Here is a 26,631-nt window from a genome sequence, read left to right as displayed (position 1 = left end):
CTGCAGCAGAAAGCCCTTTGCTGCCATCTCACATGGATTCAGTAGTGCTTTCTGAAAAGTAAACTCTTCAGCTTCTCCCCTTCCATCCTTCTGTTGGGGCCAGATACAAATCCCTCCTCATCTCTAAATTCAAGTTGATTTTTCACTTTGCATTATGAACTTTGCATTATGAACTTTGCATTATGAATCATTTCCATTCTTCCTTTCCCTCCTATCTATTTAAGCCAAACCTATTTGCTGAAATTTGTTCTTAATTTAAGAATCTGAATGGGTAGAGTTCCATGGGGCATCACTGCTCCAGGTAGCTCCTCTGCCAATGAGACCTGCTGAACCTCCACAGGCAACCACTGAAGCATCTGATTCAGTAGCTTCCTACACTTATTGCAGATCTAACCTTGACAGCCAGTTGTGAGCTCCTTTTCTTGGACAGTTCTTGCACAAACCCCCTTTTTCCTCACACCCCAAAAAGGTGGTGTGAGCCAGGAGGAACTCTTCTGTAATCACATAGCTACAAGAAAGATCAGCTGCTACAGACACTTGAGCTGAAGGGAACCTAGGGCCTGGATTCTGCTTCAATTCACAATGCAGTGGCACTCACAGGAACCCCCATGAGCTGCTTATGTGCTTGGTTAGAGGCTTTCCTAAGCATTCAAGAATTTACAGGTATTCTTTACTTTGGATTCTGCCATGCCAAGCATAAAATCAGCAGAGAAGCATGAAGGCTGTCAACCATCCTATGGCTTCCTTGCTGGTTGCAGGCAGAACAAAAGTTTCTGCTTAACAACTCAGCTACATGCTTGGACTTCACAGCTTATTGCTAAGAAAAAAAGATCTGCATCTGTTCACATATTTCTCCTTAAAATTGCTGAGCACTAGTTTGATCCTGGATTTTTTTGGGCAGTGTTCATGAGTCACTGCAGCCTTCCTGCTCTTCCTAGGAAGCATCCTGTAGTGCCTTACTGGCAAACTGCACCTTCTAATTTTGTTTCAGTTTGACCTACCTTCCTGGCTCTTTTAAATCTATTTTCTGTCCAACACCATGCCATCATCAGAGCTCTACTGGAAGGCAGTATGGCTCTCCTATACAGCACAGAAATGGTCAGACTTTTTAGATCAAGCCTTTTGTTCTCAAGAAACAGGCATGAAAAATACGTGAAGCACCAAGCCTCACACAGGACCAAAAATAGGGCTGAAGAAGGTAGAAGGATTTAAACCAGAAGACACAGCAGCTTTCAGAGCTACTCACTGTGGATCAGAGAACAAGAACTAGCAGGAGACACATTTTCACAAGCATCTGCATGTAGAAAAAGATGTTTTATGTAGGAACACACCTGTAGTGCCAGCCTGACAGCTGGTACACACAACCTCCTTGGTGCGGGGCACAATGGCACAGCTTGAGATGCCTGGGCATGGGCAGGGCTGGCAATCCGAGGCTGTGCCAGCCGTGGCATCGCCATAATACCCATCGCTGCACTTCTCACAGTGAGTCCCCGCTGTGTTATCCCTGCAATTGCACATGCCTGGAATAGAGAAGGACATGAGTTTTGCTTCACTGTCCAATCCAGAAAAGAAGAACCATCCTCTTGTTTCTCCGCATTTGCTTAGCCCCCCCTTACCCGTCTCAGGATCACATGTCTCGCTGTGCCCGTTGCATGTGCAAGGCACACAGGGGCTGTAGGGCCCGAGGCTTGGGGTCTCTCGCCAGTACCCAGAGGTACAACGCTCACAGAACTGCCCCTCATATCCCACTGGACATGAGCAGCTCTCCACCCAGGCCACAGGCACACCAGGTCCGGGATGAGCACTTGTGATGGTGACATCATCCAGGTGACCGGCACCTAGAAAGCATCAAGGGGAAAATCCTTTGTAACCAAAAAGGCTATCATCACTGCTTCTCCAAACACAGCTGAATGGTATGAGGGACAGACAGGTGGCTGCTTGCAGTTGGTAAGGTGAATCAAGATGCAAAACCTCCAGGAAGGTTTAGAGAGATGAGAAAAGATTCACTAGAGCTCACCAAGGGAACATGCAGGGTAGGAAAGCTGAGAATGACAATATCAAGGAAAATCTGAGAACAGCAGATAAGCAAGTACAGTCAATTAAAATTAAGTTATATTTTTACATGTGTATGGTTCCCACTTCCAAATCAAATACCAACATCAATTCCTGGCTTTCAAGACAGAACAGACCATGTCTCTATTATAATACACTGCAAACCACACCTTGGGATAAACTCTTCAATTATTCCTCTCAAGCCATTCCTTCCTCAGGCATTTCAGCGTTTTACTCCTCTACTGCCAGCCTCTACCCTGGAGCAAAACAGAGCCCAGACACAACATAGCTGGCTTTTAATTTATACCACTGTGTTTACACCACTGCAGCAGCTCCAGTGCACTAAGCAGAACCTCAGCTCCTACATACTAGCAATGGCTACAGCACTCAGGGATGGTTTGCTCCACACTTATCTTCCATTGCACAACCATACATTCCTCATTCTGGGCCACCCCTCTGAAAACACTTGCAGTTTTCCCACCTTTCCCAAATGCAAATTCATCCTTTGCATCTTTCTGCAAAAATTCTTCATCGCATAGCAATACCTAAAGACATATTTTTGCTTCTAATTTATGCAATTTTTATAAATCTTCATTATGAGGACCTTTCACTCAGGTTCTGCACAGACAGCACTTTAGACCTTGTCTTTCCCATTTGTCATGTCAAGGCAAGACCCAGAAAGAGGAAGGATGTAACCATTTCCAGTGTAGCGAAACTTAAAGCCAAGTGTTGTAAACTTCCTACATCTTACCATGTCCTTCAGTAGTCTGTACTATGTATTTTTACCAATCAGAGGATAGTTGCTATAAAACAAAGTAAAATTCCCATGTCTAGAGCAAGGAATCAGCAGTTGATAAGTGTTCAGCTTTCAGACATTCAAAGACAACACTTTTCTTTCCCATATCCTCTTTGGGAAGCCTGGAAGAAGATGCTACACAGGAAAAAGCCAGGAAAAGGAAAGTCAGGTGAAAAGCCATTGGCACAAGCTTTGCCAAATAAGCTGCCACAGCTGTTTATGGCTGGACCCTACAATGAAGCAACCCAAGCACTAGACAAATGAGTTTGCCCCCTCTTCTACGACATTCTGCTCAGCTTACTTCTCTCACTGTATGTCCCACGGATCTTGATGGAAGTCAAGTTGTAGAGAAGCTTTTGGAATTCAAATGCCATAAGAGCAGGCCTCCACGGGTAATCTGCAGCCTCATGGAGCCTGGGAAGAAGAGCCAAGCATCATCAGCACAGCTTTCAGCTGCTAACAGCTGCACCCTCTCAAAAGCTTCCTTGCAACAGCACTGTGCTATTGCAACATCACCCACGTAAGTTTAAACCTAATGATCTCTGTTTCCTCAAGACCTCAGAGGCCAAAGGCAGCCCAGGCCAGGTGACAGCTGTTCCCATTGTACCTGAAGGTGTAGGTCTGCACATTCTCACTGGGGTAGGAGTTGCCCTGGGCAATGAGAGGCACTGACACCCTCAGCCCAGCCCCTTCCAGCACCAGGTCTTCTGCAGAGAGGCGTGTGTCCCGCCTGTCCACATGGAAGGAGAAAGTCAGGTTTTGCCCGTAACTCAAAACCTGGTTGCCCAAGAACTTGCCTGAAAGGGGAAGAAATCCTTATGGTTAGGGGACAGGGATATGGTTAGGGATAGGCACAAGCAGCACAGAAAGCCATGCTTTTAGAATGACCTACGGGGTGCAACGAAGTACATGGGAAAGTAGGTGTCTGAGATAACGGAGATATCTTGGGTCTCAGCACTCCATTGGAGCAAGACTTCCGAGCCATCACGCTGCTCAGCACGCCACTCATCCTCTCCTGAAGAATCAAACGGGCAAGAATTAACACCCTTGTAAGATGGAGATTTGCACACACTTCTCGTATCACGTTGTTCATATCTTAGTTAATTTGATGTGCATGGGCATTGACAGGCTGCAGAAAGCAGCTGTCCAGAATTTAGATAGTAAACACCATATTTCTAATTTAAGCCCCTAACTCAAGTGCTGGCTTGAAACTTCTGAACTTTGAACGCTCTGACAACTTACTTGTCCAAAACCTTCTTTTCTAAAGAGCTTAAGCAGAGATAGAAAAACCTGCAGTCCCCTACAACTTGTTGAGAGTTGCAACCTTTGTACGAACTGCTCTCCAGTAGAATTTTAATTAAAAATATGTTCTTTTCAGACTACACAGCATGAAAACATGCATACACATGAAACTGACTGCATAAAAAACCAGATTTTTCCTAGGCTTACAGACTCATTGGAAACACAATTGTGTTTTATTCAGACCTGTGTAAATCCTGAATCTAAAGTGATTTTGATCCTCTCAGTCAGAAAGTCCTGATTTGGTTCTAGAACTGAGGAAACTCTGCTTTGTCAACACATCTCTTAGGCTAGGGAAGATTTATATTTGCCATTCCCAATTGCACCTGCATGGTGTACAATAACTGTGTGCCCAAGGCCAGAGCTGTGAAATCATTCTTCCCCATCTGAACAAACAAGCTGCAGACATGGAAGCTCCAGGTAGCTTCAGCGCTTCCAAAAGAGGAATCCCAGACCTGCCTGCACAAGGTTTGTAGTCTTGCACAGAAAGGAAGGAGTTGGGTTTTTAACTGCTTCTGACTCGAGTCTACAGCCCACCCTGTGATACAGAAGAAAGCTCAATTTTACCAAACTCGAAGCTGGATGTGATGTTATAGATACTGTAGCCCACAGCACTGGTGCAGACTGAAGAGTGTCCAAAACAGAAGCAGGGGGTACAGCCTCTTGGGTTGGAGGAATCCAGATGGAAAAATCCAGGTTTGCATCTGAAGATGCGAAGGAAAGAGAATTAATTTCCCTGATGCTTAACCCCAGGTCCTCGCTCAAATATTTTTCATTCTTGGAACAAAGCCATGGGAAGAAAAACTCACCTCTCACAGTGGAATCCTTCCACACTGTCCTTGCACACACATCGCCCTGTCTCAATGTTGCATTCTCCTGTGCTACCAGCAGCATTGCAAGAACATGGCCTGGTAGAGTCAGGAGAGAGATTAGTTCAGTAAGAGCCACATAGAGAAAACTTCTAAAAAAGCCTAGTTTTTCTTTTAGAGAGCTGCAATCCTCCTTACCTGCACCCAGCTTCAGAGAGGGAATGGAACCCTGGCTGGCACCTGTCACACTTGTCCCCCATCACACCAGGTTTGCAGCTGCACTGGCCGTAGCTGTCGCACTGTGTGCTGAGGGAGCCTGTGGGGAGAACAGGGACAGGCACCTCAGCACACATATATGGCTCCATCAGCTATACAAACTTTACAAAACAGACAAGAAATAAGGAAGAAGAAAGTGGGAAGCACAGCCTCAAGCTGATTGGGTGACAGTTTACCTAAAGACTGCCTCGAGTTCACAGGGATTTTAGATAGACAGATTAAAATATATCTATAAATATAATATTTACAAATATATATTAATAGATATAAACATAATATATATATTTATATACAAAATATAATTTTAACTTCAAATTGCCTTCTCCTGCTTCATCCTCATTTGCATGCCTCCAATTCCACATCTGTTTTACTCTGCAATATGTAATTTCCAAGATTTTATTCCATCAATCCCTTGTGTTCCCCCTAATCAGCATCTCCCCTTTCCCTGACCTCTCCCTTTCACACTCCCAATTTCCTTCCCTGACTCCTAAGTTGCATTTAAAGACTAAACTGCCTCTTTTTGAAGCAAGGCTGCATGTACCACTATGAATCCTAGTAAACTCTTGAGCAAAACCCTCATTTTTGGAAGGACGCCTTCCTCAGTACTGCTCCATTCAAGTGGTGCTGCACAAGAAGCAGTGGCAGGTTTCTTTAATCCATAGCGGACAAAATGCTTTCTCCCAAGCATTCATGTAGCTGCCAACTCGGAGCTGCCAGCACTGTAAGAGTCAACTACCAGGACAAAAATATTTTAATATACAGAAATAGTTGTTTTTTTCCACTTCAATCCACATCAGAATCAGAAGATTTTAGCAAAGGGAAGAGTTATAAGATGATTAGGCTGGATGGCACAAAACCATTATCATATACAGCTGAAGTTCAAATGCGCTTTGCAGTCCCTTTAATGAAATAATAAACAAACAAACAAACAAATAATCCTTTTGGATTATTTAGGAAAAAGGAGTACTTGACAAAAAAATACCAATCCAAACATATCCAGGAGTGGTTTTGTTTGGATTGGTATTTCAGGGCATTCACACCCTGGGTGTCAGTGTGTCACAGCATACCAGCTGATGGATAAGTTATAAAAGCCTCTGAAAGCTGTCCTTAAAAACCTGAGAAGTCACCTTCCTGCATCTTTTCGACTGTCTCAGCTGACATCAACCCTCATCCCTCTTAAAATAAGGTCTAACACAAAGACCCAGGAAAGCAGTCAGAAGAAGAAAGGGCCTTTATTGGTCAAAAATTTCACAACTGAATGACTTCTTGACAAAATTAGATAGGAGATGCACCCTGGCAGACCTCTCTCTGGTTGTTTTTAGGGCATGATGCAAGCAAAGACTTATACCAGCTATTCTTTTGAAACCTCACATCAAATCTTACTACGTGTGTTACCCTTTTCCCTCCTTCCACTTTACTTGCTATGGGCTGGTGTAGTTATGGGATCCCTCCTTAAAGGTTAAGTGTATGGGAATGGAGAACAAGACTCAGAGCACTGCTCAACTCGTGACTGAAGTGGATGTACTAAGTCTAGCGGGCTGCAAGCCCTGTCAAGTCAAGGCAGAACCCTGAATGAGGAAGCAAAAGGTGTGCTTGGTATGCTTTGTTTAAGATAAATCATGCAGGACCGTACATGCCTGTGCAGGTCTGTGCAAGGCTATGATTTAGCAATGTTACTAAGAAATATGATTGTTACTAGTTTTAGCTATAGCTGAAAAAGTATAAATACATTTGGAATCAATAAATGGCTTAATTGATGCAAATCATGGAGACCTGTCTCATCAATTGCCAACATAAGTGGTTCCCTTCATGACAAAAGATTTATTTTCCTGCCAGAATTATCCTTGTCCCTGTTTTTTCAAAAGGAGTTTAACTACATATTTTGAGTTTACTTTTTTTTATCTCACCCCACCCCCTTTTGTGTTTAATGTTACACTGGTTTGTATTTATAGTGCTTGGATACTCAGTAGGAGAAACTGATGCAGCAGCTAAAGTTTACTACAACTTCTCAGCATGAACCACTTCCAGAAATACCCACTCACGTCATCTTGGTTATTAAGAATTTAAATGAGTTCTTTAGTACTGGGAGCATCCAGGAAAAAAAAAAAATCTATTTCAGAATACATTTGGAGAAGTAAATGCTGCAGAGGTGACCCATCTGCCCCTGCCACCCTAACCCCATTTAGATCCAAGGGTAACTTAAACCGAAATACAACCCAGTAAGTATTTCCTACATGTAGGAAACTCTTTTTATCCCGGAGTTTGCAATGAGCTGCATGGCCTAAAGAAGAGGTGCATTTGTGCATGGAAGTTTGCAAGCAGCTGCATTTGCAGCACTGCTCACCGACTGGATTGCAGCTGCATGGCAGACAGGCCTCATCACTGGCCAGGCGGTAGAAGCTATCCCGGCAGCGCTCGCAGTGGGGTCCATCTGTGTTGCCGGCACAGGTGGTGCAGTGGCCGCCATGGCCTGTGGCGCGGTACAACTCGGGGTCAAAGTAGCACTCCTGGGACCGCCCGTTGCAGTCGCATGCTGCAAAGACAGGGCACTATCAGTGACCAGCCCATCCCAACAGCACAAAACTCACCCTGCACAGTTCAGCTGTAAAGCTGAAATTTTTAATCACTCCAAGACCTGAAACAAACTTGAGACCATTCTCATCAATGCCCAAAAGAAAACCAGCATTTTCTACCCCACTTCTTTCAACATCAGGCTGCCACTTGCAGTCAAAATGTCCTCCCACAGCATCACCGATCTCTGTCATCCAAACAAGCATGGAAAAGTAACATGAGGCTACTCCATGCTGTAATGAAAGCTTCTCTCCTGGACTGCAAATCCTGAGACAGTGGGACATCCCAATTTCACCAGCCCATTGAGGGAAGCAACAGACAGCTGTGACCTATCTAGACACACAGAAGTCAGACAGGAAGAAAACTTTTTTGTCTGAAAACGTTTCCCCATAAAGTAAACTACGAGGTGCCGCGGTCTGGGACAAAACACCAAGCAAATTTGTGTTCCATGACAGAGACCTGCATTTGCGGTCCAGAAATTAAATAATCAACAAGTAACTGTAAAAACCAATAACCCAAACACAAAAATCAGCTGATGCTAAATGAAGTGGTTTTGGAAGGGCAATTATACTCCAGCATAGTAAACAGGTTTTTTTTTCCCATGGGTCTCATAAAGTACAAGCCTGTACATTTTTGCAGGACAACTCTTTCTTAAAGGTGGTTCCTATCCTTCTCCAGAAAGAAGATGCCCATTCCTAGGGCAGGACTCCCACAGGACAGGAGTGGAATGACCAACAGTCCCATGAACTGTGCTTAATGCTGACTAATTGTAACTGAGACAAATTAAAACAAGGCAGGGCCAGCTTGTGGCTGCCAGCAGAGGCAGGGGACCCTGTCCCAGACAAGCTGTCCACAGGTGCAGCCACATACACAGGCACTCGTTGGCGCTCTCTGCGGTTGCCCTCCTCCATGGGCGGTCATTGAAGAAAGGAAGGCACTTTTCACAGTCCACTCCGAACGTGTTGTGCTTGCAGTTGCAGACCAGCTTCCCAAGCTCATTCTTCACACACTCGCTTGCGTGCCCATTGCATTTGCATCTGGTTCAGGAGAGGTAAGGAACAGGTATTAAAACTCCAGAGCTCCAGGTCACTCACAAAGCAATACCAAAAAACGGGGCCCAGATAGCAAAATCTGAGATGAGAGAAATTTGAAGGTAGATGATTACAACAAAATCAAGACCAACACTACTGTCATTCAGTCTGGAGAAGAGGGGGCATCATGAATATCTTATGGAGGCCCTCCTAAAAAGGGTTTTACAAGATAGAGAGAAACTTTTTATCAGGGCCTGTAGTGATGGGACAAGGGACAGTAATTTCAAACACCTTTCAAATTTTAATTTAAAAGACGGTGGGGTTAGATTGGACATAAGGAATCAATGTTCAACAATGAGGGTGGTGGGACACTGGCACAGGTTGCCAAGAGAAGCTGTGTCTGCCCCATCCCCAGAAGTGTCCAAGGCCAGGTTGCACAGGGCTTGGAGCAACCTGGGATAGTGGAATGTATCCCTGCCCACAATGGGGGCTGAAAGATCTCTGAAGGTCCCTTCCAAACCAAACTATTCTATGAAACAAAGAGGTGCAGCCTGCTCTAGGTAGGCATTTAGAAAGGGAAGAAAGCTGCTTTGCAGTCTTCAGAATAATCTGAGTAGGAGAAGCAAAGATTTAGCTGGCTTTATGTCAGTAAATTTTCTGCAACTTCTCTCTTGTGAGAGCCCAGAATACGCTATGTTCACCGAGTATGGGCTATTGTGGTATCAGTAGGAAATTAAATAGCACAAAGGTGACTAATACAGAAGCCCAGGAACCTCCAGACTGGTGGTGCAGCCAATACAAATCTCCATTTGGCCAAATCCCAGTCTCAGGACCGTCACATGCAAACAGTCCAAAACCGTGCAGTGGTCTCATCTCTGTTTATTAAAACATTTTATCATCAACTACTTAAGGTTTAAACATTCTACAATAGACTTTGGCAAAAGGAATGGACAATCACAAACATATCTGTGTTTCAGACCTCCAAAGGAGATAGTTTCTTCAATATATGGGAAGTAGAGACACTGAGATTTTCTACTTACTGTTAGTAAGTAAGTTAGTTACTGTACAGATACAGGCAGAGAAGAATTTAATAACACATTAAAAACCACAGAAACCACAGAGCAGAAAAAAATTTCTTATTTTGTTTTTCATTTTAGTTCCTTTTTTTACCATTTACCCTCTCAAATCACTTAATATTTCATCTAATCAAGGAAAAAAAAATTGATCTCTGCCAACTCTGAAGTTACAGCCACAAAAGTTTATATAAAATATTTGCAAATTATGTAAAATTCATTCTAAAGCATTCTTGATTTAGGACAGTCAGTAAAGACCAGAGCCTATTGGTATCATGTGAATACAGTCAGTATCTTTAAAGCAGTCCAGTAAAACTAACCAAAAACTTTAGTAAGCACAGAGTTTTATTGTCTACTCACCTACCACCCACAGCAAAATCAGAAATTGCATAGTAGTAAGACTTCAGAACTTTTGGGTCATTGAAAACTTCATCTCCAAATGTGTTCAGACGATTGAGGGTCACTCTAATATCTGTAGCCGTCACCCATTCCTAGAGCAGACAGAAATCCCATCAGATGAAACACCCTCTCTGAGAGAGTACCAGTCATTAGCAGTTCTATTAACAAAGTCATTCGTCAGCAGCTGGTTCTTTCCTCATTGTTTTCCCCTCTGCACCTCCAAAGCTCACATGCTCCCACCCCAGAAGCCTGATGCCACATCCTCTTGGTTCAAATGGGTTTTCCTGACCCCTTCTCATCTCTGGAGACCCTTTCCAAAGCCTCTTCACATCCTGATGGCTTTCAACCAGGAAGCACTGAGTAACCTCTCCAGCAAATAGTGCAGGGCAGGCAGTTATGTCAGCTTGGTAACCGTGTCTGGCTGTAGTTTTCCTACAAAGCTATGCAGCACCAATGGGAGAAGCTTTAGGGTACATTTGTCTGCAGACATATTGCAACAGACTAAAAGATACAGACAGACAAATGACTGAGGCTGGGAAGCTGAGGAAGACAGACAGATGTGACTTACAACACAAGAATTTTTCATAATATTTGCCTAGCATCTGTAACATGCTGTCCTGCCCTTGTGCAGCAGCAGCCAGCACACGGCCTGTTGCCAAATTTCATATCACCTTCTGCCAGCCACTGACACTAGCACTGCTTTGGTTTTATTATACCCTTTACAAAGCTGTTTTCCTTCAAACACCATAAAAAAGAACACAAAGAAACATCCTGTATGTACAACTGTGCAGCACCTGTGTCACTGCTCAGCCAGCAACATAGTGTTTATTTACTGAACTGCAGACACTGACAGGAACACATGGAAATACCAATCACAACATACACATTTAATTCAGTTCTGAAATGCAACACCAGGGGTTGACACATATTTTAGGAAACTGGCCGTCAGATCTCTATTCCTTACATAGTGAGTTCATCAGAAAATTATACACATTGCTAACGTGAAATCTCCTTGTTCACCTTAGCAATAAGACATGGTTTTCTGCAAGGGTTGGCTACACCAATGAGGTGGCCAAACTGGTTCTTTCCCACTTTAGAAGTTCTTCATCCTTTCCCATTAATCTTATTTTTTCATTTCCCCAGTGAGGCAAACCCAACAGCTTTAGCTCCTTGCTGCAATATAAACTGGAGAAGTCATCAAGCAGAACACAAAAACTAGCAAACCCCCCTGCCAAGCCACTTGCAAGAGAAAAATACCAAAGATAAAATCAAACTTCTCTGCTTCAATACACATGTAAGAGAACAGGGTAGGGATTCCTGTAATGCTTTATGTATTTAGAAGAATCTTACATTTCTTACTTTTTTCTGCTTGAAATATACATGCAGATGCCTCAAATATTAACTGGACCAAGATTTTACCTTCCTCTGTCCTTGTATCTGAAACAACAGCAGAATGTCCACAGCTGCTTTCTAAGCTGGAAGAGATTTACATTCATACTCTGAAGGCTTCTGTGATGCCTACTGACAAATCACCCTTAATCACCGGGTTTGCTTTTTTGTACCATAAACTTACTATCAATAGACTCAAGAGTTCAACTCTTCCTTCAAAACCATCTCTGTGGATAGTCCATCCCAACTTAGCTATGCAAGGGCCTTTCACTATGAGTAAGGGCTATAGTGCAGCCCAGTCAGCACAAAGCCACCATCCACAGTGACTCAACAGGAAGACTCAACTCAGACCACCTGACCAACACAGTTCTATTCACATACCTGCAGCACTGGGCTGTTGTCAAAGTTGTAGGCACTGGGACGCCCCTCCAGTGTTGAGAAGGCCACATTGCCTCCAGTAAGAGGGGAGATGTCACTGAACTCATCAGTGCAGAGTGCCTGCTGCTCGTCCTCCCCAGTGCGGATAAAGCCACGGTTGATTTTGTGATAGGTGCTCTCACAGGATCCACTGTAGTACTGGTAGGGCACCCAAGGGCCATCCTCCTGTGTGCGCTTGTAGATGGCAAAACTCTCAGGCCGGCTGGTGTGGAACTTCAGGCGCACATACGTGATGTCAAACGCTTTTCCTGTGGGAAAGAGACACATGTGAGAAAGACTCAAAATTGAGAAAGAAGGGAAAGAGCTGCACTGCATTTCTTTCTCTGGAGAAACATCTCCCAGCATTATCCCTAAGGATGAGCATGTCCAGCAACACCAGAAGTACCTCTTCCAGTCCAGTACTGTATCTCCAAGCAAAGACAAGGTGAAGGAAGTGAAAGCAGAAGTTGAGAGCAGGCTGAATAGCTAAATAAAGAGACCTACAAGCTTCTGTGCAACCAAACATATTTCAGAAGCTGCAATTCTCTTCTGCATACATCCCTAACAGATGACAGACTACATCAGACACGTGAGCAGCTTGTGTGTATTTAAGACCAAGCCCAAGCTGACATTTGATGATATTTCTCCTAAGTATATACATGGGAGAAACAGTATTAACCAGACAGGAACAAGTCACACTGTAGAGCCTGGTTTGTACCTCTGCTTCCTTCCTAAATAGAAAATACCTCAATCTCTTTTTATAGCTCACAAAGTTTTTCCTCCAGCTCTAAACTTTCCAACTACAGCCCTCTTCTACTCATTCCCTGGAAGAAACAAAATGAGTTTGTGAATGAGAAACAAAATGAGGTTTAAGTTTTCCATATCATGTGACTAAAGTCACCAAGGCTTTTTTCAGATCAGAGTGCAATAATTTACAAGCTACCCATGTTCTCCATCTCCTAGAAGGACAATAGAAAATCCACCTCCTTGCCCTCTGTTCTCCTCCTAACCTGTCTGTGACAGGCAGCACATCATCCTCCCTCATGAGTCCTCTCCAGTGACTTGAGCATCTACCCCCATGCATATAAACCAACACCCCAGGGGAGTCATGTCCCTGAGAGAACCCATTAGGAGGCATACAGCTGTGTATCAGCTGTTCTTGCTCTACTTCAACAAGCCGACTGTGTATGATCAGGACACCCTGGAGCACGTAGAGAGCTTGCTAAAACAATGTTGAGTTTGTTTTGAATAAAACCTTGGGTGTTTAGTCCCTGCCACGCTCTTTCATGCTCCCACCACTTTCAAGAAAAACAGTGCTCTAAGCAGAATTTGCAGCCATCACTGGTTCTTTCTTTGATAAAAAAAAGCTACTGGAGGAGTTTCAGCTGATTGAGAAACAGGTTTTTTCAACCTGTAGAAGTCACACAGATTTAACCTCAACTTGTAAAATGAATGAACTGTACCATGCTAAATTTTAACATGAGGCTTGTCATTTACTGAAGGGTTCACCTCCTATGAGCAGAGACAGCACCATGCACCAAGAAAAGAATGTCCTCAAAGGACACCTGCACAACCTGACAGCCATGAATTAGGTCATGAACCATGGTTCTGCCCTGCAGGCCTCCCAGTGATTAGGCTGGGGGCCAACCTGCCTTAAGCACATCACACCCAAAGCCTCTCTTGCACGAGGGAGGAACCAAAGTAGGAGAAGCACAGCAAGGGGTCCAGAAACCATCATACCTGAAAAAATAAAAATATACAGCATCTGAAAAATTATGCCCCCCAACGTGTTCGTTTGGCACAGCCTGTTTTTTGGTAGCAGGGGGGCCCACAGGGGTAGCTTCTGTGAGAAGCTGCTAGAAGTTTCCACCCTGTCCAACAGAGAGCCAATCTCTGACAACTCTGGAGATAGACATGCTGCTGCCCAATTAGAGAGGTTGGTAACACCTCTGTGATGACAGATTTAAGAAGAAAATCAAAACAGGAAGTGCAGTTTTTTTTCCCAGGGCTAGTGAAGCGTGGTTGCTGGGGCCCATCCCCGGCACGGTGCGCGGCAACACACGGCGGCCACCTCCATCTCAGCACGGCCCACAGCGAGCCTTGCCTGCCTGGCCACCCCTAGCCAGCTGCACCGCAGGCAGAAGGGCAGGGGCGGTGGCTTCCCTTTCCCGGTGTCCCGCATGAAGAGAGGCATTAAATAGCGCCAGCACTGCAGCAGCTGCCACTGCCCATGTGGTGGCGGCAGGGCTGCCTGGCCAGCAGTGGAAGCGTGACAAGCAATTTCCCCAGCACAGAACCTAGACGAGATCAACTTCGCGGCACTGTGGGATCTTGCAAGAATCTTCGAATCAGTGGAACTTGTTGACAACGGTACCCACAAGCAGCAGTTTTTCTTCTAGTCAGAAAAGGGGGGGGAAATGAGGACATGTGAGGGAAAACAACATGGTGACACCAAGGTCAATGGAAAAGAAAGACAGGGAGGAGGTGCTTCAAGTGTTGGAGTGGAGATTCCTCTGGGAGCCATAGTGAGGACTACAGTGAAATAAACTGTCCTGTTGTAAAGCATGAAGTCCACAGGGGATGCAGAAATCCACTCGCAGCCTGTGGGAAAAGTGGAGCAGGTAGGTGTTAGAGAAAGCTGTAGTCTAGTGGGAGACCTGACTAGAGAAAGAGGGACCCTGCTTCCAGAGATAGAGAGAAAAAGCCCTTGCTTCCAAACTAGAGCAGTTTATCCTTAAAAGACTGAACCCTGTGGACAAATGACCCATCCCACAATAGTTTTGGGAAGACTCTTTGCCCATGGGAGGGATCCCACAGCATAAGAGAAAAAAGACTCCTCTCCCTGAGCGAACAGAAAAAGATCTTGAATGACGAACTGACTAAAACCCCTATGCCCTGTCTTCCTGCGCTGTCAGTGGGAAAGAGGGAGGGGCTGGGGGAAAACAGGTGTTTTAAAGGCTTATTTTATTTCTCATTATCCTCCTCTGACTCTGTTAATAATAAATTTACTTTATAACTTTAAAATTGAACCTGTATTTCCCATAAAGTGTTTTCTTACAGTCCTTAATTCATGAGCTCTTTTTGTTAATTTTTTTCCCCCCTCTCCTCTGCTCAACTGTAACAAAAGAAAGTAAGCAAACAACTTTAATGGATACCTGGTGTTTGGCCAGTGTCACATTACAACAACCAAGAAGAGAAAAAGATCAATTTGGTGTTTAAACTACCCACCAAATAGTATTGTCTGTGCATGACATGCAGGACAGCTGGGACATTATAAAGATACAAGCCCTCTGATACTTCCTACAAAATACCTTTTCCTATTTATATCATGTGTGCAGTTATGGATGACCTAAGCACGAGACTGGAAGCCAGACATTCACAATCATGGCTTTTGCTGGGTACCAGCTCACTGTTGGTTAGAGGTTGATTATTTAATGAGATTTTCTTACACACAGAAAACAAGTGAGAAGCAAGCACCACCATTAATGCCAAACTGCTTTTTCCAGAGGATCAACACTCAGCACTAACTTAGCTTAGGCATTCCCTCCTCTTCCTGCTCAGTACAAGAGATGAATCCTGTTTCCATGTACTTGGAGTGTTTTTCTCATGAATCGCAATGAAGGTAAGAAGCAGGCATCCTGCGTACAAATCGGATCCTCCCAGCTTTCCTGTCTCTCTTACTACATGGACTCTTCTCAAAGAGAGCTCCTTACTTGAGAGCAAAGTATGCTTGAGGTAGGAACAACATGCACACACAGGAAAACAAGACAAACATCTTTTTCAGGTCCATGTTGTGATAAATGTAACCTTGGATAAAAATTCATGAAAGAATAAATAAGTATATAACTGTATTTGTAACAATGTAAAAATTATATAAAATATAGTGTGGCCTAAGAATTTCCCCAAACCCAGCAGTAACTACCCATTCAGGCAGTAACGACCCTAGGTGACGTTCATCAGCCTGAAAGAAAGAGCAGGACACGGACAATTAGGCTAAACAATGAAAGGAGCCAGGCCGAGATGCCCATCGACTCCACACCGCACCGGGACACCCCACCCTGCAAGCCCCGACTGAAGATGCAATCAGGCCAAACAATAAGAGGAGCCCAGCCAAGATACCCATCGGCTCCGCACCGGACCTGGACACTTCACCCTGAGAGTCCAACCGAGGATACAATCAGGAAGCACTCAGAACCTTTCACATGCGAATGGACTCTGCCCAGTCGTCTATTGATTCAGTTCCACGATTCCAGGAAATTCATTCAACCAGCCATCTAAACTCTGTTGAACAGTAACTGCTCGGAGTTTTGGCCTCAGGACACAAAATCCCTATAAAAACCCCAGACAGTCTACCCTCCTTCGTGGATTTGGGTAAATCTGTACCTCTGGGTATACACGTCTCCCTGTCCACCCAGCGCTGTGCTGATTTATTTTATTGTGGTTTTTTTCTCTCGTTGTTTGTGATTGAAATTGTTTTATAATAAATCCCTTTTTATATTAACCCTATTTTTGCCATTGCATTTATAACAGATTGGTGCCGTGACTCGGATCGGAGAAACTGCGGGGAATCTCGCTGCCCAGGACGGGTACCCCCGCTGATTTTGGCGGCCTGGTGAGTTGAGAACCCCCGTAGCTTGTTCTGACGTCCGAACTAAATTTAGGCTGAGATAAAACCACAATAAAAAGGAAACGGATCCGAAGCAGAGAGCTCGGGAAGGCACGGAGCCTTCGGGAAGCCGCGGCTTGTTTTGCTCGTAAAACGTCTGTTGTGCACGAAGACACCCACGCAGGAAAATAGCTGTAAGTACTGCTGGTTGAGTGGGTGATCGGGCGAGTGTGTGAGACGTGATCTGATCACGAAGCAAGTGTGGACTTCAAGGCCGCGTTTCCATCCTCCCGCGAGGGAATTGGCCGGCCGCGAAGGAAGCGATCCAGAGTGAAAGCTTTTTTTCTCGACACACACTTGTAAAAACCTGAGGCCAAAGGGTGTCTTGGGGGACTGATCGCAAGGAACTAAAAGGGGAAGGATACGTCCTGTCGAGCTCGGGAACTGGTAAACCCTTTTAGTTAACGGACCCAGGTAGAGGTCCGGAAGAGGATCAAAAGTACCGATTACAAGAGACCTCAGCTCAGCTCGCTGAAGGGTGAGTATTGGCAAAATTTTGATTCCTAGAGTAAGCACACAACGCAGAAACTGATACCGACTCACGGAGAAGTCGAAGACAGGTAAGAAATTATATATATTTGCGAAGTATGGGGCAGAAAAAGAGTAAGCTTCAAAGAAAAAGCACAGGGAAAAATCCCTCCGATCGGGGGAGGAATCACCAGACATCCCGCTGGAAAGTCCCTTGGGGTGGATGCTAAAACACTGGGAAGATTGTCCCCAGAGGAAGGGGAAATCAAAGGAGAAATTAATACATTATTGTATGGAGGTTTGGGGAGGACAAGAGTTGAGAAGTCACCTCACTTGGCCAGTGTTAGGCACATTTGAAAAATGGACGTGTAATAAGTTATTCTCCTATGTGGAAAACAAGGTCCCCTCAAATCCTGAGGAGAAGGAATATGCTAAGCTCTGGGTAAACGTCAGAGTAGGGCTATTCCCAATGAAACAAAAAGAAAAACGTGAGTTGAGAGCTGAATCCTGGGAACCCCTCGACCACTTACCACCCCCATATCATGGACCGGCTGGACCTTCCTCTGCAGATCAAGTGGTGCCTTCAGCACCCTTGGGCCCCCGAGACCAACCCACTGAGATACGTGTGTCTCAAGCGGGAGACTCAGTGCCGGCAGCGATGCCGGCAACCCTTCCCCTTTCCCCGCCTGCAAACACCTTAGCCACAGTAGCCTCTTCGGAGGTTTCTCCTGCACAAGGCCGGGGATCACCCTATCCGTCCTTGCCGGTCCAGCCGCCACAACCGGGACCCTCCCATATAACGGAGGGGATCCCTCCCGTCAACCGGGTGGCGGCGGAGTTCCCACAATTGTTAACGGGGAGGCAACCCACAATCACCAACTCCCCTCCCGCAAGTAGAACCCGTTTGAGAGCGAGAATGGTGGATGATGAATGGGGAGAGAGTGAAGAAGGGCACCGGTTGTTCCCTCTTAGGGAAGTACCGACGGCCCCGGGAGTGATCGGTTTTGTGAATGTACCCCTTAACTCTGGAGATGTAAGGGCATTTAAGAAAGAGATGGGGCGGTTGTTGGATGATCCTTTTGGTGTGACTGAGAGGTTAGATGAATTTTTAGGGAGTAGTATTTATACCTTTGACGATCTGATGGCAATCCTAAGATCATTGTTTAATCAGGAGGAAAGAGAGATGATTAAACAAGCCGGTATCAGAGACTGGGACAGACGCAATCCACAGGGGACGCCAGGTAACCAGAAATGGCCTAGCGTAAGCCCGAGCTGGAATGCACGGACGGAGGAAGGCAGACAGAACATGATGGATTTAAGGAGCATAATTGTCCAAGGTATAAGAGAAGCGGTCCCTAGGGGTCAGAATATTAGCAAAGTTTTTGGAGAGTGTCAAGGGAAAGAGGAATCACCCACTGAATGGATCGAGAGATTACGGCGAAGTTTACAAATTTACTCTGGGACTGACCCGAGCTCTCCTGTGGGGGAGGTTCTGTTAAAAACACAATTCGTTGCTAAATCTTGGGAAGACATTAGGAGGAAATTAGAAAAGATCGAGGGGTGGCAAGATAAAAGCCTCCAGGAGCTCCTAAGGGAAGCTCAAAAGGTATACATGAGGAGAGAAGATGAGAAGCAGAAATTGCAAGCTAAGGTTTTAGTAACTGCAGTGAAAGAGGTCCAGAAACAAGAGCAGATGCAGGGTAAGTTTAAAACACTACCCGGAAAAAGTCGAGGTTCTCACCGGGCAGCCCCGTCCCCACGGAGAGAACCCCCTGAATGCTACTACTGTAAAAAGGTAGGACACGTTCAGCGGAATTGTAAACAAAGAATAAAAGACGAGAAAATTTTTCAGGAAGATTAGGGGTGTCAGGGGCTCTTTAATTTGGGGACCAGAACATCCAAGGAGCCCTTGATAAAATTAAAAGTGGGCCCCCAACGACAGGAGGTAAGTTTTCTTGTGGATACTGGGGCAGAGAGAAGTACCCTGCAGAAATTGCCATACGGATGTGTGGCTAGCAGAGAAAAGGTTTTTGTAATCAGTGCAAAGGGAGACCCCTTTGAAGTGCCTGTAATAAAAGATGTGGAAAAAAAATCTGAAAATAAAATTTGCTTAGGGAATTTACTGGTTATGTGGCAAGAAAGCATATAGTGAGCTACCTAAGAAATGGAAGGGGTCTTGCACTCTCGGAATAATTAGACCCTTTTTCTTTACTCTACCCAGAACAGAAAGTAAATTGCTGGGAGCTCCCCTCTTTGAAACATTAAATAGACAAAAGAGGGAATTAAAATGGGAACTACCCATGGCAGGAGGCAGTCAGAAATGGAAAGAAGAAGAATGGCCTGCTGAAAGGATCATTAAGTATTATGGGCCTGCCACTTGGGCAAACGATGGCAGTTGGGGTTACAGGACTCCCATTTACCTTCTCAACAGATTTATCAGGTTACAAGCGGTAGTAGAAGTAGTTTCCAACCACACCTCAGAGGCCCTAGAACTCCTAGCGAAGCAACATTTGCAAATGAGAGCTTTTGTGTACCAAAACAGACTAGCTCTCGATTATTTGTTGGCCGAGGAAGGAGTGTGCAGTAAATACAATGAATCCGAGTGTTGCATGGAAATAGATGATTATGGAAAGACAATAAAAAGACTAGCTGCCGAAATAAAAAAAGTAGCACATGTGCCCGTTCAAAAATGGAACTCAATTCTGCAAGCCTCCTGGTGGGACCAGATATTTGGACAGGGAGCTTGGTGGAAAAAGTTAGTGTTCTTTATATCTTGTTCAATTGCCGGAATCATCTTTCTCCCGTGTTTGATTCCTTGCTTCATCAGATTAATTCATTCTGTTGTGCAAGGAATGCAAATTGCCACCCTTCCAATTGACCCAGAAAAGACACAAGGGAAACCCACTCTTTTCTCTAAACTAATGAAGTTAGAGGAGAAAAGAGAGAACCAGAAGGCAGTCGAAGCCTTAAAGAAATTCGAAAATAAAAACAACCCTTCTCAAGAATACTGTGAGAATTCACTTACAGACTGGGAAGAAGACAAATATAGTTAAAACTACACAGTTCTCCTTCACTAGAAATGAATGAAATAACACGAATTTTAATGTGATAAATTATTAGGCAGGGGACTGTGATAAATGTAACCTTGGATAAAAATTCGTGAAAGAATAAATAAGTATATAACTGTATTTGTAACAATGTAAAAATTATATAAAATATAGTGTGGCCTAAGAATTTCCCCCAAACCCAGCAGTAACTACCCATTCAGGCAGTAACGACCCTAGGCGACGTTCATCAGCCTGAAAGAAAGAGCAGGACACGGACAATTAGGCTAAACAATGAAAGGAGCCAGGCCGAGATGCCCATCGACTCCACACCGCACCGGGACACCCCACCCTGCAAGCCCCGACTGAAGATGCAATCAGGCCAAACAATAAGAGGAGCCCAGCCGAGATACCCATCGGCTCCGCACCGGACCTGGACACTTCACCCTGAGAATCCAACCGAGGATACAATCAGGAAGCACTCAGAACCTTTCACATGCGAAAGGACTCTGCCCAGTCGTCTATTGATTCAGTTCCACGATTCCAGGAAATTCATTCAACCAGCCATCTAAACTCTGTTGAACAGTAACTGCTCGGAGTTTTGGCCTCAGGACACAAAATCCCTATAAAAACCCCAGACAGTCTACCCTCCTTCGTGGATTTGGGTAAATCTGTACCTCTGGGTATAGACGTCTCCCTGTCCACCCAGCGCTGCGCTGATTTATTTTATTGTGGTTTTTTTCTCTCGTTGTTTGTGATTGAAATTGTTTTATAATAAATCGCTTTTTATATTAACCCTATTTTTGCCATTGCATTTATAACAATGTTAAACAAACCCAGGATACACATCACATCTTTTCCAGGTAAAAGGCAAGGGGCCAAGAAGCAAATATTTCCTCCTTCTTCTGCAGGAATACCCCAGTGTGTTGACCTGCAATTTGGCAGCCTATCCCAGAACTTCACCGACAACTTGGATGGAGGGCAACTAAAAAACACATCTACTATCATAGTTTTATCAGTAGTACAAGTGTCATCAGCTTAATGAGCTGAGTTTTCTTTGAGCTTATATGGCAAGATAAAGCAAAATCTAACACTGAAATCCCTGGTGGGGCCTTCAATGAAAAGTGAGAACAGGAAAACATCAGGCAAGAGCAGCCATTTCCTAAGTCAAGAGGGGATAAAAAATTAGCCAGAGACAACAATGAAGGTCACTTCATTAAAAACTATATCAGCTGAATTGTCAGGAATACCCTGCTCTTTTGAACTGGGGTGGTTATTTTTCTTCCACTAGTACTGCATTCCTCTGGTGTGAAGCAAAACCTCTGTGTTCAGGCTTCATCAAGATGGGGAAGAAATGCTTCAAAAGCAAAAAAAATCCTGGGAATGATGAGGGGGCTGAGCATGTTCTTTCACTCATACACACAGCTTTCAGCTCTAGATGAAAGGCCAGGTCACAGGCTGCTTGTCCCAGAAAATACTTTTTTTGCTCTCCACTATAACTGAATTATGATCCGTTTCCTGACAAGGTCTCCCACAACTCCTTGTAAAAGTCCCAGCTCAGCTAAAGGCACAGCACATGATAACTGCACTCTGAGCAGCACGAAAACATTTTCCCTGGGAACCCCTGCTAAATGGCAAGGACCCTCCCTTTTTCATCTCCAGTTTTATATGGCAGGCCAAACCCCTCCCAACTGAGCAACCCACGTGAAAAAGACATTTATGGCAGCTGGTAGCATAACTCTTTGAGCAGTGCAGTTAATGGCATTAAAAAGGAATGCAGTTAATGCACAGAGAGAGGCTATGCAGTGCCTTGCCAGTAAATACTGTTGGAACAATCGAGTTTTCATGAGACCAGCTGACACAGTGTGGAAATGTGTTTCCCCACTGTTCATACTGAACGTAAATGCTGAGCTTAACAGCCTGGCAAGTTCATTGAGGTTGCAGAGCCTTTTTCTAGCAAAGATAAGCAGCCCAGGTTGCTTTCAAGTCTTGCTGGGCTGAATAAACATACACAGCTATTTCGTTAAGAAATGGTGACAGCAACAATCACATGAAAGGCAATTTTAAACATTACATTTTGAAGACAAAAAGACATTGTTCTCCTGTTCCTAGAAGCCAGTACTGACTTGGAGCTCAGTTTGGATTAGAACTGCCTGATAGTGTCAAGTGTCAGGTAGTATTTCCCTGTGTGTATTGAGAAGTGGCAGATCTATTTTGCAGGAGGAACTCCAGATGCTGGAATCAGTGACCATAAGCTTAGCACTTCATGAGTGCAACCTGACATGTGTTTAAAGCATTTAGAGCTCAAAATCATGAGCCACACATCTTAAAACTGCATCTTTGCTGGGGCATGGAGCTGTTCACCAGCAAGTGACAAGGTGACACAATAAGCAGCCCCCTCTGACAATTCAAGATGATGCAGAAAACCTTTAATCCCTTCCTCTACTGTAAGCAAGCACACATACAAACCTTCAAGACAATACTGCAATTACAGATTGAAAGGAGCAAGCAAGTCCTGGGAGGACTGGAGAGAACAGCAGAAGAGAAAGGCAGCAGCAGAGAGAGGCAGCAGAAGTGGCATTGAAAATGTTCAGCATTGCTTGATTCAGGGGATACTGCCCCAAACAACCTGCTCCTATTGTTTGGTTTGGCCAGTTGTCATCAGCAATTACAGCTCTCCTTCAGCTGGGAGATCGCCAAATTCAGTATCCCAAGGTCCACCAGGAAATGTGCCATGCTAAAACCCATATAAAGCAAATGCCATTTAGATCTTCAGGAACTCCTCCCTTTTCCCTGAAGTTAGGAATTCAATTAGTTCTACACACAAAAGACCTCCTTGTATTCAGGCCCCTGAGAATGGATGATTTACATCAGGAAAACTGTCCCACCAGCTGGCTCGATGACTACAAGTGTTGAATTGTGAGCAGATGCCTGGGTGAGATAAACCCAGAGGACACTCGGCCTCCTTAATTCTCAATCCATTCAAACCCCATGCACATAGGATTGGCACATGGGAATAATCAGTGCTACCTCTCCTGCATACAGCCACTGAGTTTTGCTGAGGGAAAAAATAATCCATCTGAGAAGACTGCATTGGGCAAAGAACCAAACCTCTGCAGATTTGTTTTCCTCAAAATCCACTAATGCAGTAATGAAATGGTTAAACTTTACTGTTTCTCTTTTGTTATTTTGTAGTGACAGGACAGAGAGGAATCAAATACAATTGGAATTTAATGTTGCTTTTTTCTTCTGACCTGTTTCTCCATCATTCCCAGGAAGATATGCCAGCTTTTCCCAGTTACTAGACCGAAATGTGCTCCATGCCGTTCACCCTTATTCCTGCCTCAACTCTATCCTTCTTGAACCATCAGTTCTCCCAGCACCCAGCACAATGCTGGACCAGCTGTGAGCAAAACAGACTGGCTCCAATTCTTCCACATAGATCCCAGAACCTCACACAAGCAGTGTGCTCCTTGCAGAGGACAGAAACCTGGATGTCAGAAGACAGAGGCCAGCAAATTCGCAAGGTCTTCAAGACCAATCGCTGCCTCTTGAGCAAACCAACCACACCCAAGTTCTCACCTATGGCAGTATTTTGTTCAGCCTCTCATGCTAGAAGCTCTCCTGGCTTACAGGGGCAGCAAATGAGAGGACAATATTTAAGGAGATTGAGTTATGCCATCTAATGGAATGGGATAGGACTTTTCAGCATGCAGATGGGCAACAAGAGCAGGACAGAGTTTATAAGGAGGGGAGGAGAGTGAGAAAAACCCCGATGAGAGGAATGACAGATTTGTCTTTATAAACAAGCTGTGGGTCTGCTGATAAGATGAAACTATCACTGAGAGATAACAGAAACAATGGGATGGATTCCACTGAAGGATGAAAAAGACTGAGGAAACACCATAAATCCCATAAGAGTTAAGAATTAAGAGGGCGATTATGTACTGGGGTGGGTATCTCCGGTATCAGGCATTCCTGGAAGTCTGTACCTATCAAGTACCTCAGCCTATGGGGAAAGAGAGAAGGGACATGCGGCCGGGAAATTAGGATAAAAAGGAGGCTGCGCCCTCCAAAAATTTGAGAGACCCCAGGGGAATGCCCCATGGCCTCTCCCTTTATTTGAATAAAGTAAAAGGACTCCTCTGTCTCCTTTTTGGACATAAACCTCTGGTGTTTGTAGATTAATTTTCCTTACAATTTGGGGGCTCTTGTCTGGGATATTTCCATTGTCCGGGCCGGCAGGCAGTGAGCAGAGTTGAAGGCGCACCTCACCCAGTTTTGGTGATCTCTTGGTGGCAGGCGATCAACTGGGTTCCCAAGACTGTCCAGGAGACAGACAAATGGCGGACCAGGGGGAATCTGTGAAGAGTCCACAGGGAAGGACCACTGAAAATCTCACCAGTGAGTAAAATGAGATCTTCAGGGAGCAAACCTGGGAGGGCACCCATGGAGGATAGCACAGGTAAACCTGGGAGGGCACCCATGGAGGGTAGCACAGGTCAAATAAGTAATCTATGGAGGGTTGCAAGGGTACAGTTGAGAAGGGGCCCCAGCAAAAGGGATGACGATCCCAAAATATTTCCAAAGAATCCCTTGGAAGAATGTGGAGTTGGTTTACACATTCTCACAGAGGTAATTAAGGATATAGACACCCAAAGGGGGCAATAAGGGAAAATCAAGAAGGGGTCTTGACACTCCATTCCCAAAGGCGGCAGTAAGGTGAGTTGAGAAGGGGTCTCGAGAATCCACGCCTGGGTGGGCAATAAGGGGAGTCAAGGAGTCTTGACAACGGGAGATTGTGTTGCAACATGTTGGAACAGAATTGGTTAAAGGGGAGGGTGGAGAGCTATGGTTGAGGCAAGGAGTGGCAGGACCAGGCGCGGAAGTGTGGGACCTGGAGCACAGGCTGGGGGCCTGTGGGGCTGCTGGGACTCAGCGCCAGGCAGTGCCTGACCCCGCCAACCCCGGGCAGGGGTGGCTGTGGCCACTGGCCCCATGAGGCTGCAGGACGCCCTGGCCAACTGTGGTGCTGCCAGCCTTGCCTGCTGGAGCACTGAAGTGGGGAGGAGCTGTTTGGACAATGTGGCAGGACAGGGACTGGCTCTGGTATACGGTGTGTGATAAATAGAGTGAGCACAAGGAAGAAAGGCGATGGCAGAATTTTTCTGGCCCAAGAGGGAAAAACTGCAGGGCCCAAAGGGTCCTCCAGGACAGAGAGGATGGGGTTGGCCACAAGGAAGTGGCAGAGGTGTTCTCTCCTCAGCAGGGGAGACCCAACCCAAACAGCGGTTGGGAAAAATCTGTGGTGCTGTCTGCAGGGCAGAGGGACACTGAAAACGGCAATGTCTGTGTGAAAAGAATGAAGAAGTACTAGAAGTTAAAAAAAAAAACAACAAAACAAAAAACCAAGAATTATTGCTCAAGCCAAATGATTTATAAAAAAAGAAGAGGAGGGGTTTGTTATAAATCTGTAGTGTGATATTGGCTTTCGCAAGTATTAAGATGAATATTATATGTTAAATACTTTTTGGCTATGTATGTACTTTTTTCTGGCTAACAAGTTTTAAGCTTAAAGGAATCTCCTAGGTACAAAGCAAGGAAACCCCAGAGGGCAAAGACAGTGGGGCCCCAGCTGTTATCAACAGAAGAACAATAGAGCCCAAGCCGTTATCAAGAAGCCAAGATCAGGCCGCTGGCAACAGGAGAAAGATATGAAGCCCAGCTGCCCTCAAAGGAAGGATGAGGGTCCTGGACTGTTATCAACACTGACCATTTGCAGAAGAAAGGAAACCAAACTACAAATAATGCTGACCAGCTAGAATAATGATGACCAGCAAAAAAATGCTGACTAGCAGAAAATAAAACTGTACAAGAGCATGTTCTAAGAAGGCAGAACCAGAGTGGGGACATGCTAAATACTCCTTGAAAAAGTTTGAATATGCATCAAACCCTCACAGCAGGAGGGGATAAAAAGTGTTCCCAAGATACCAGGTGTGTACCTGGCAACCCGCCAAGGCACCCGCCCATTTCAACCCTTTGCTTTATTTCCTTTGTCTCCTAATTGTCTTTTTGTTTATATTAAACTTTTTGTAATTTATTAAGTGAATCTCGTTTTTAATATCTGCAAAAACAGCTGGACTCTCAAGAAAGTCCAGAAGATAATGGAAATGGATCGTTATGGGTGTCAAAGGCTCTCATTGTACCAGGAACCCACCAACCTGGTGCCTTTGTTGACTTTTAAAGTGGGTCTGGATCGAGAGGAGGTGTGTGTCCTAGTGAAAACAAGGACCTCTCGATCCACCTTAATCCCTGAGGGGGAAAAATTGTCTAAAGAATTT

The 26,631-nt window shown here is 44.9% G+C and overlaps 1 protein-coding gene across 1 annotated transcript in view; it reads right to left on the bottom strand.

Annotated features, from left to right (window-relative positions):
- Positions 1–26,631, bottom strand: part of LAMC1 (laminin subunit gamma 1) — a 92,103-nt gene that overhangs the window by 13,496 nt on the left and 51,976 nt on the right. Inside the window, exons 2-13 of the mRNA XM_088060145.1 lie at positions 12,077–12,381; positions 10,268–10,398; positions 8,674–8,840; positions 7,577–7,765; positions 5,155–5,272; positions 4,957–5,055; positions 4,715–4,851; positions 3,741–3,863; positions 3,456–3,645; positions 3,150–3,262; positions 1,617–1,838; positions 1,332–1,520 (exon numbers count right to left, since the gene is read on the bottom strand). Coding sequence (XP_087916271.1) covers positions 1,332–1,520; positions 1,617–1,838; positions 3,150–3,262; positions 3,456–3,645; positions 3,741–3,863; positions 4,715–4,851; positions 4,957–5,055; positions 5,155–5,272; positions 7,577–7,765; positions 8,674–8,840; positions 10,268–10,398; positions 12,077–12,381 — 1,983 coding nt within the window. The remainder of the gene's footprint in view (positions 1–1,331; positions 1,521–1,616; positions 1,839–3,149; positions 3,263–3,455; positions 3,646–3,740; positions 3,864–4,714; positions 4,852–4,956; positions 5,056–5,154; positions 5,273–7,576; positions 7,766–8,673; positions 8,841–10,267; positions 10,399–12,076; positions 12,382–26,631) is intronic.

The sequence above is a fragment of the Pseudopodoces humilis genome, chromosome 10 (genome assembly GCF_049639895.1).
Source record: "Pseudopodoces humilis isolate 2021_Gansu_Grassland_sample_001 chromosome 10, ASM4963989v1, whole genome shotgun sequence".
Lineage (NCBI taxonomy): Eukaryota > Metazoa > Chordata > Aves > Passeriformes > Paridae > Pseudopodoces > Pseudopodoces humilis.
Note: the sequence above shows the minus strand (reverse complement) of the source record. Positions and strands in the feature narration are given on the sequence as shown.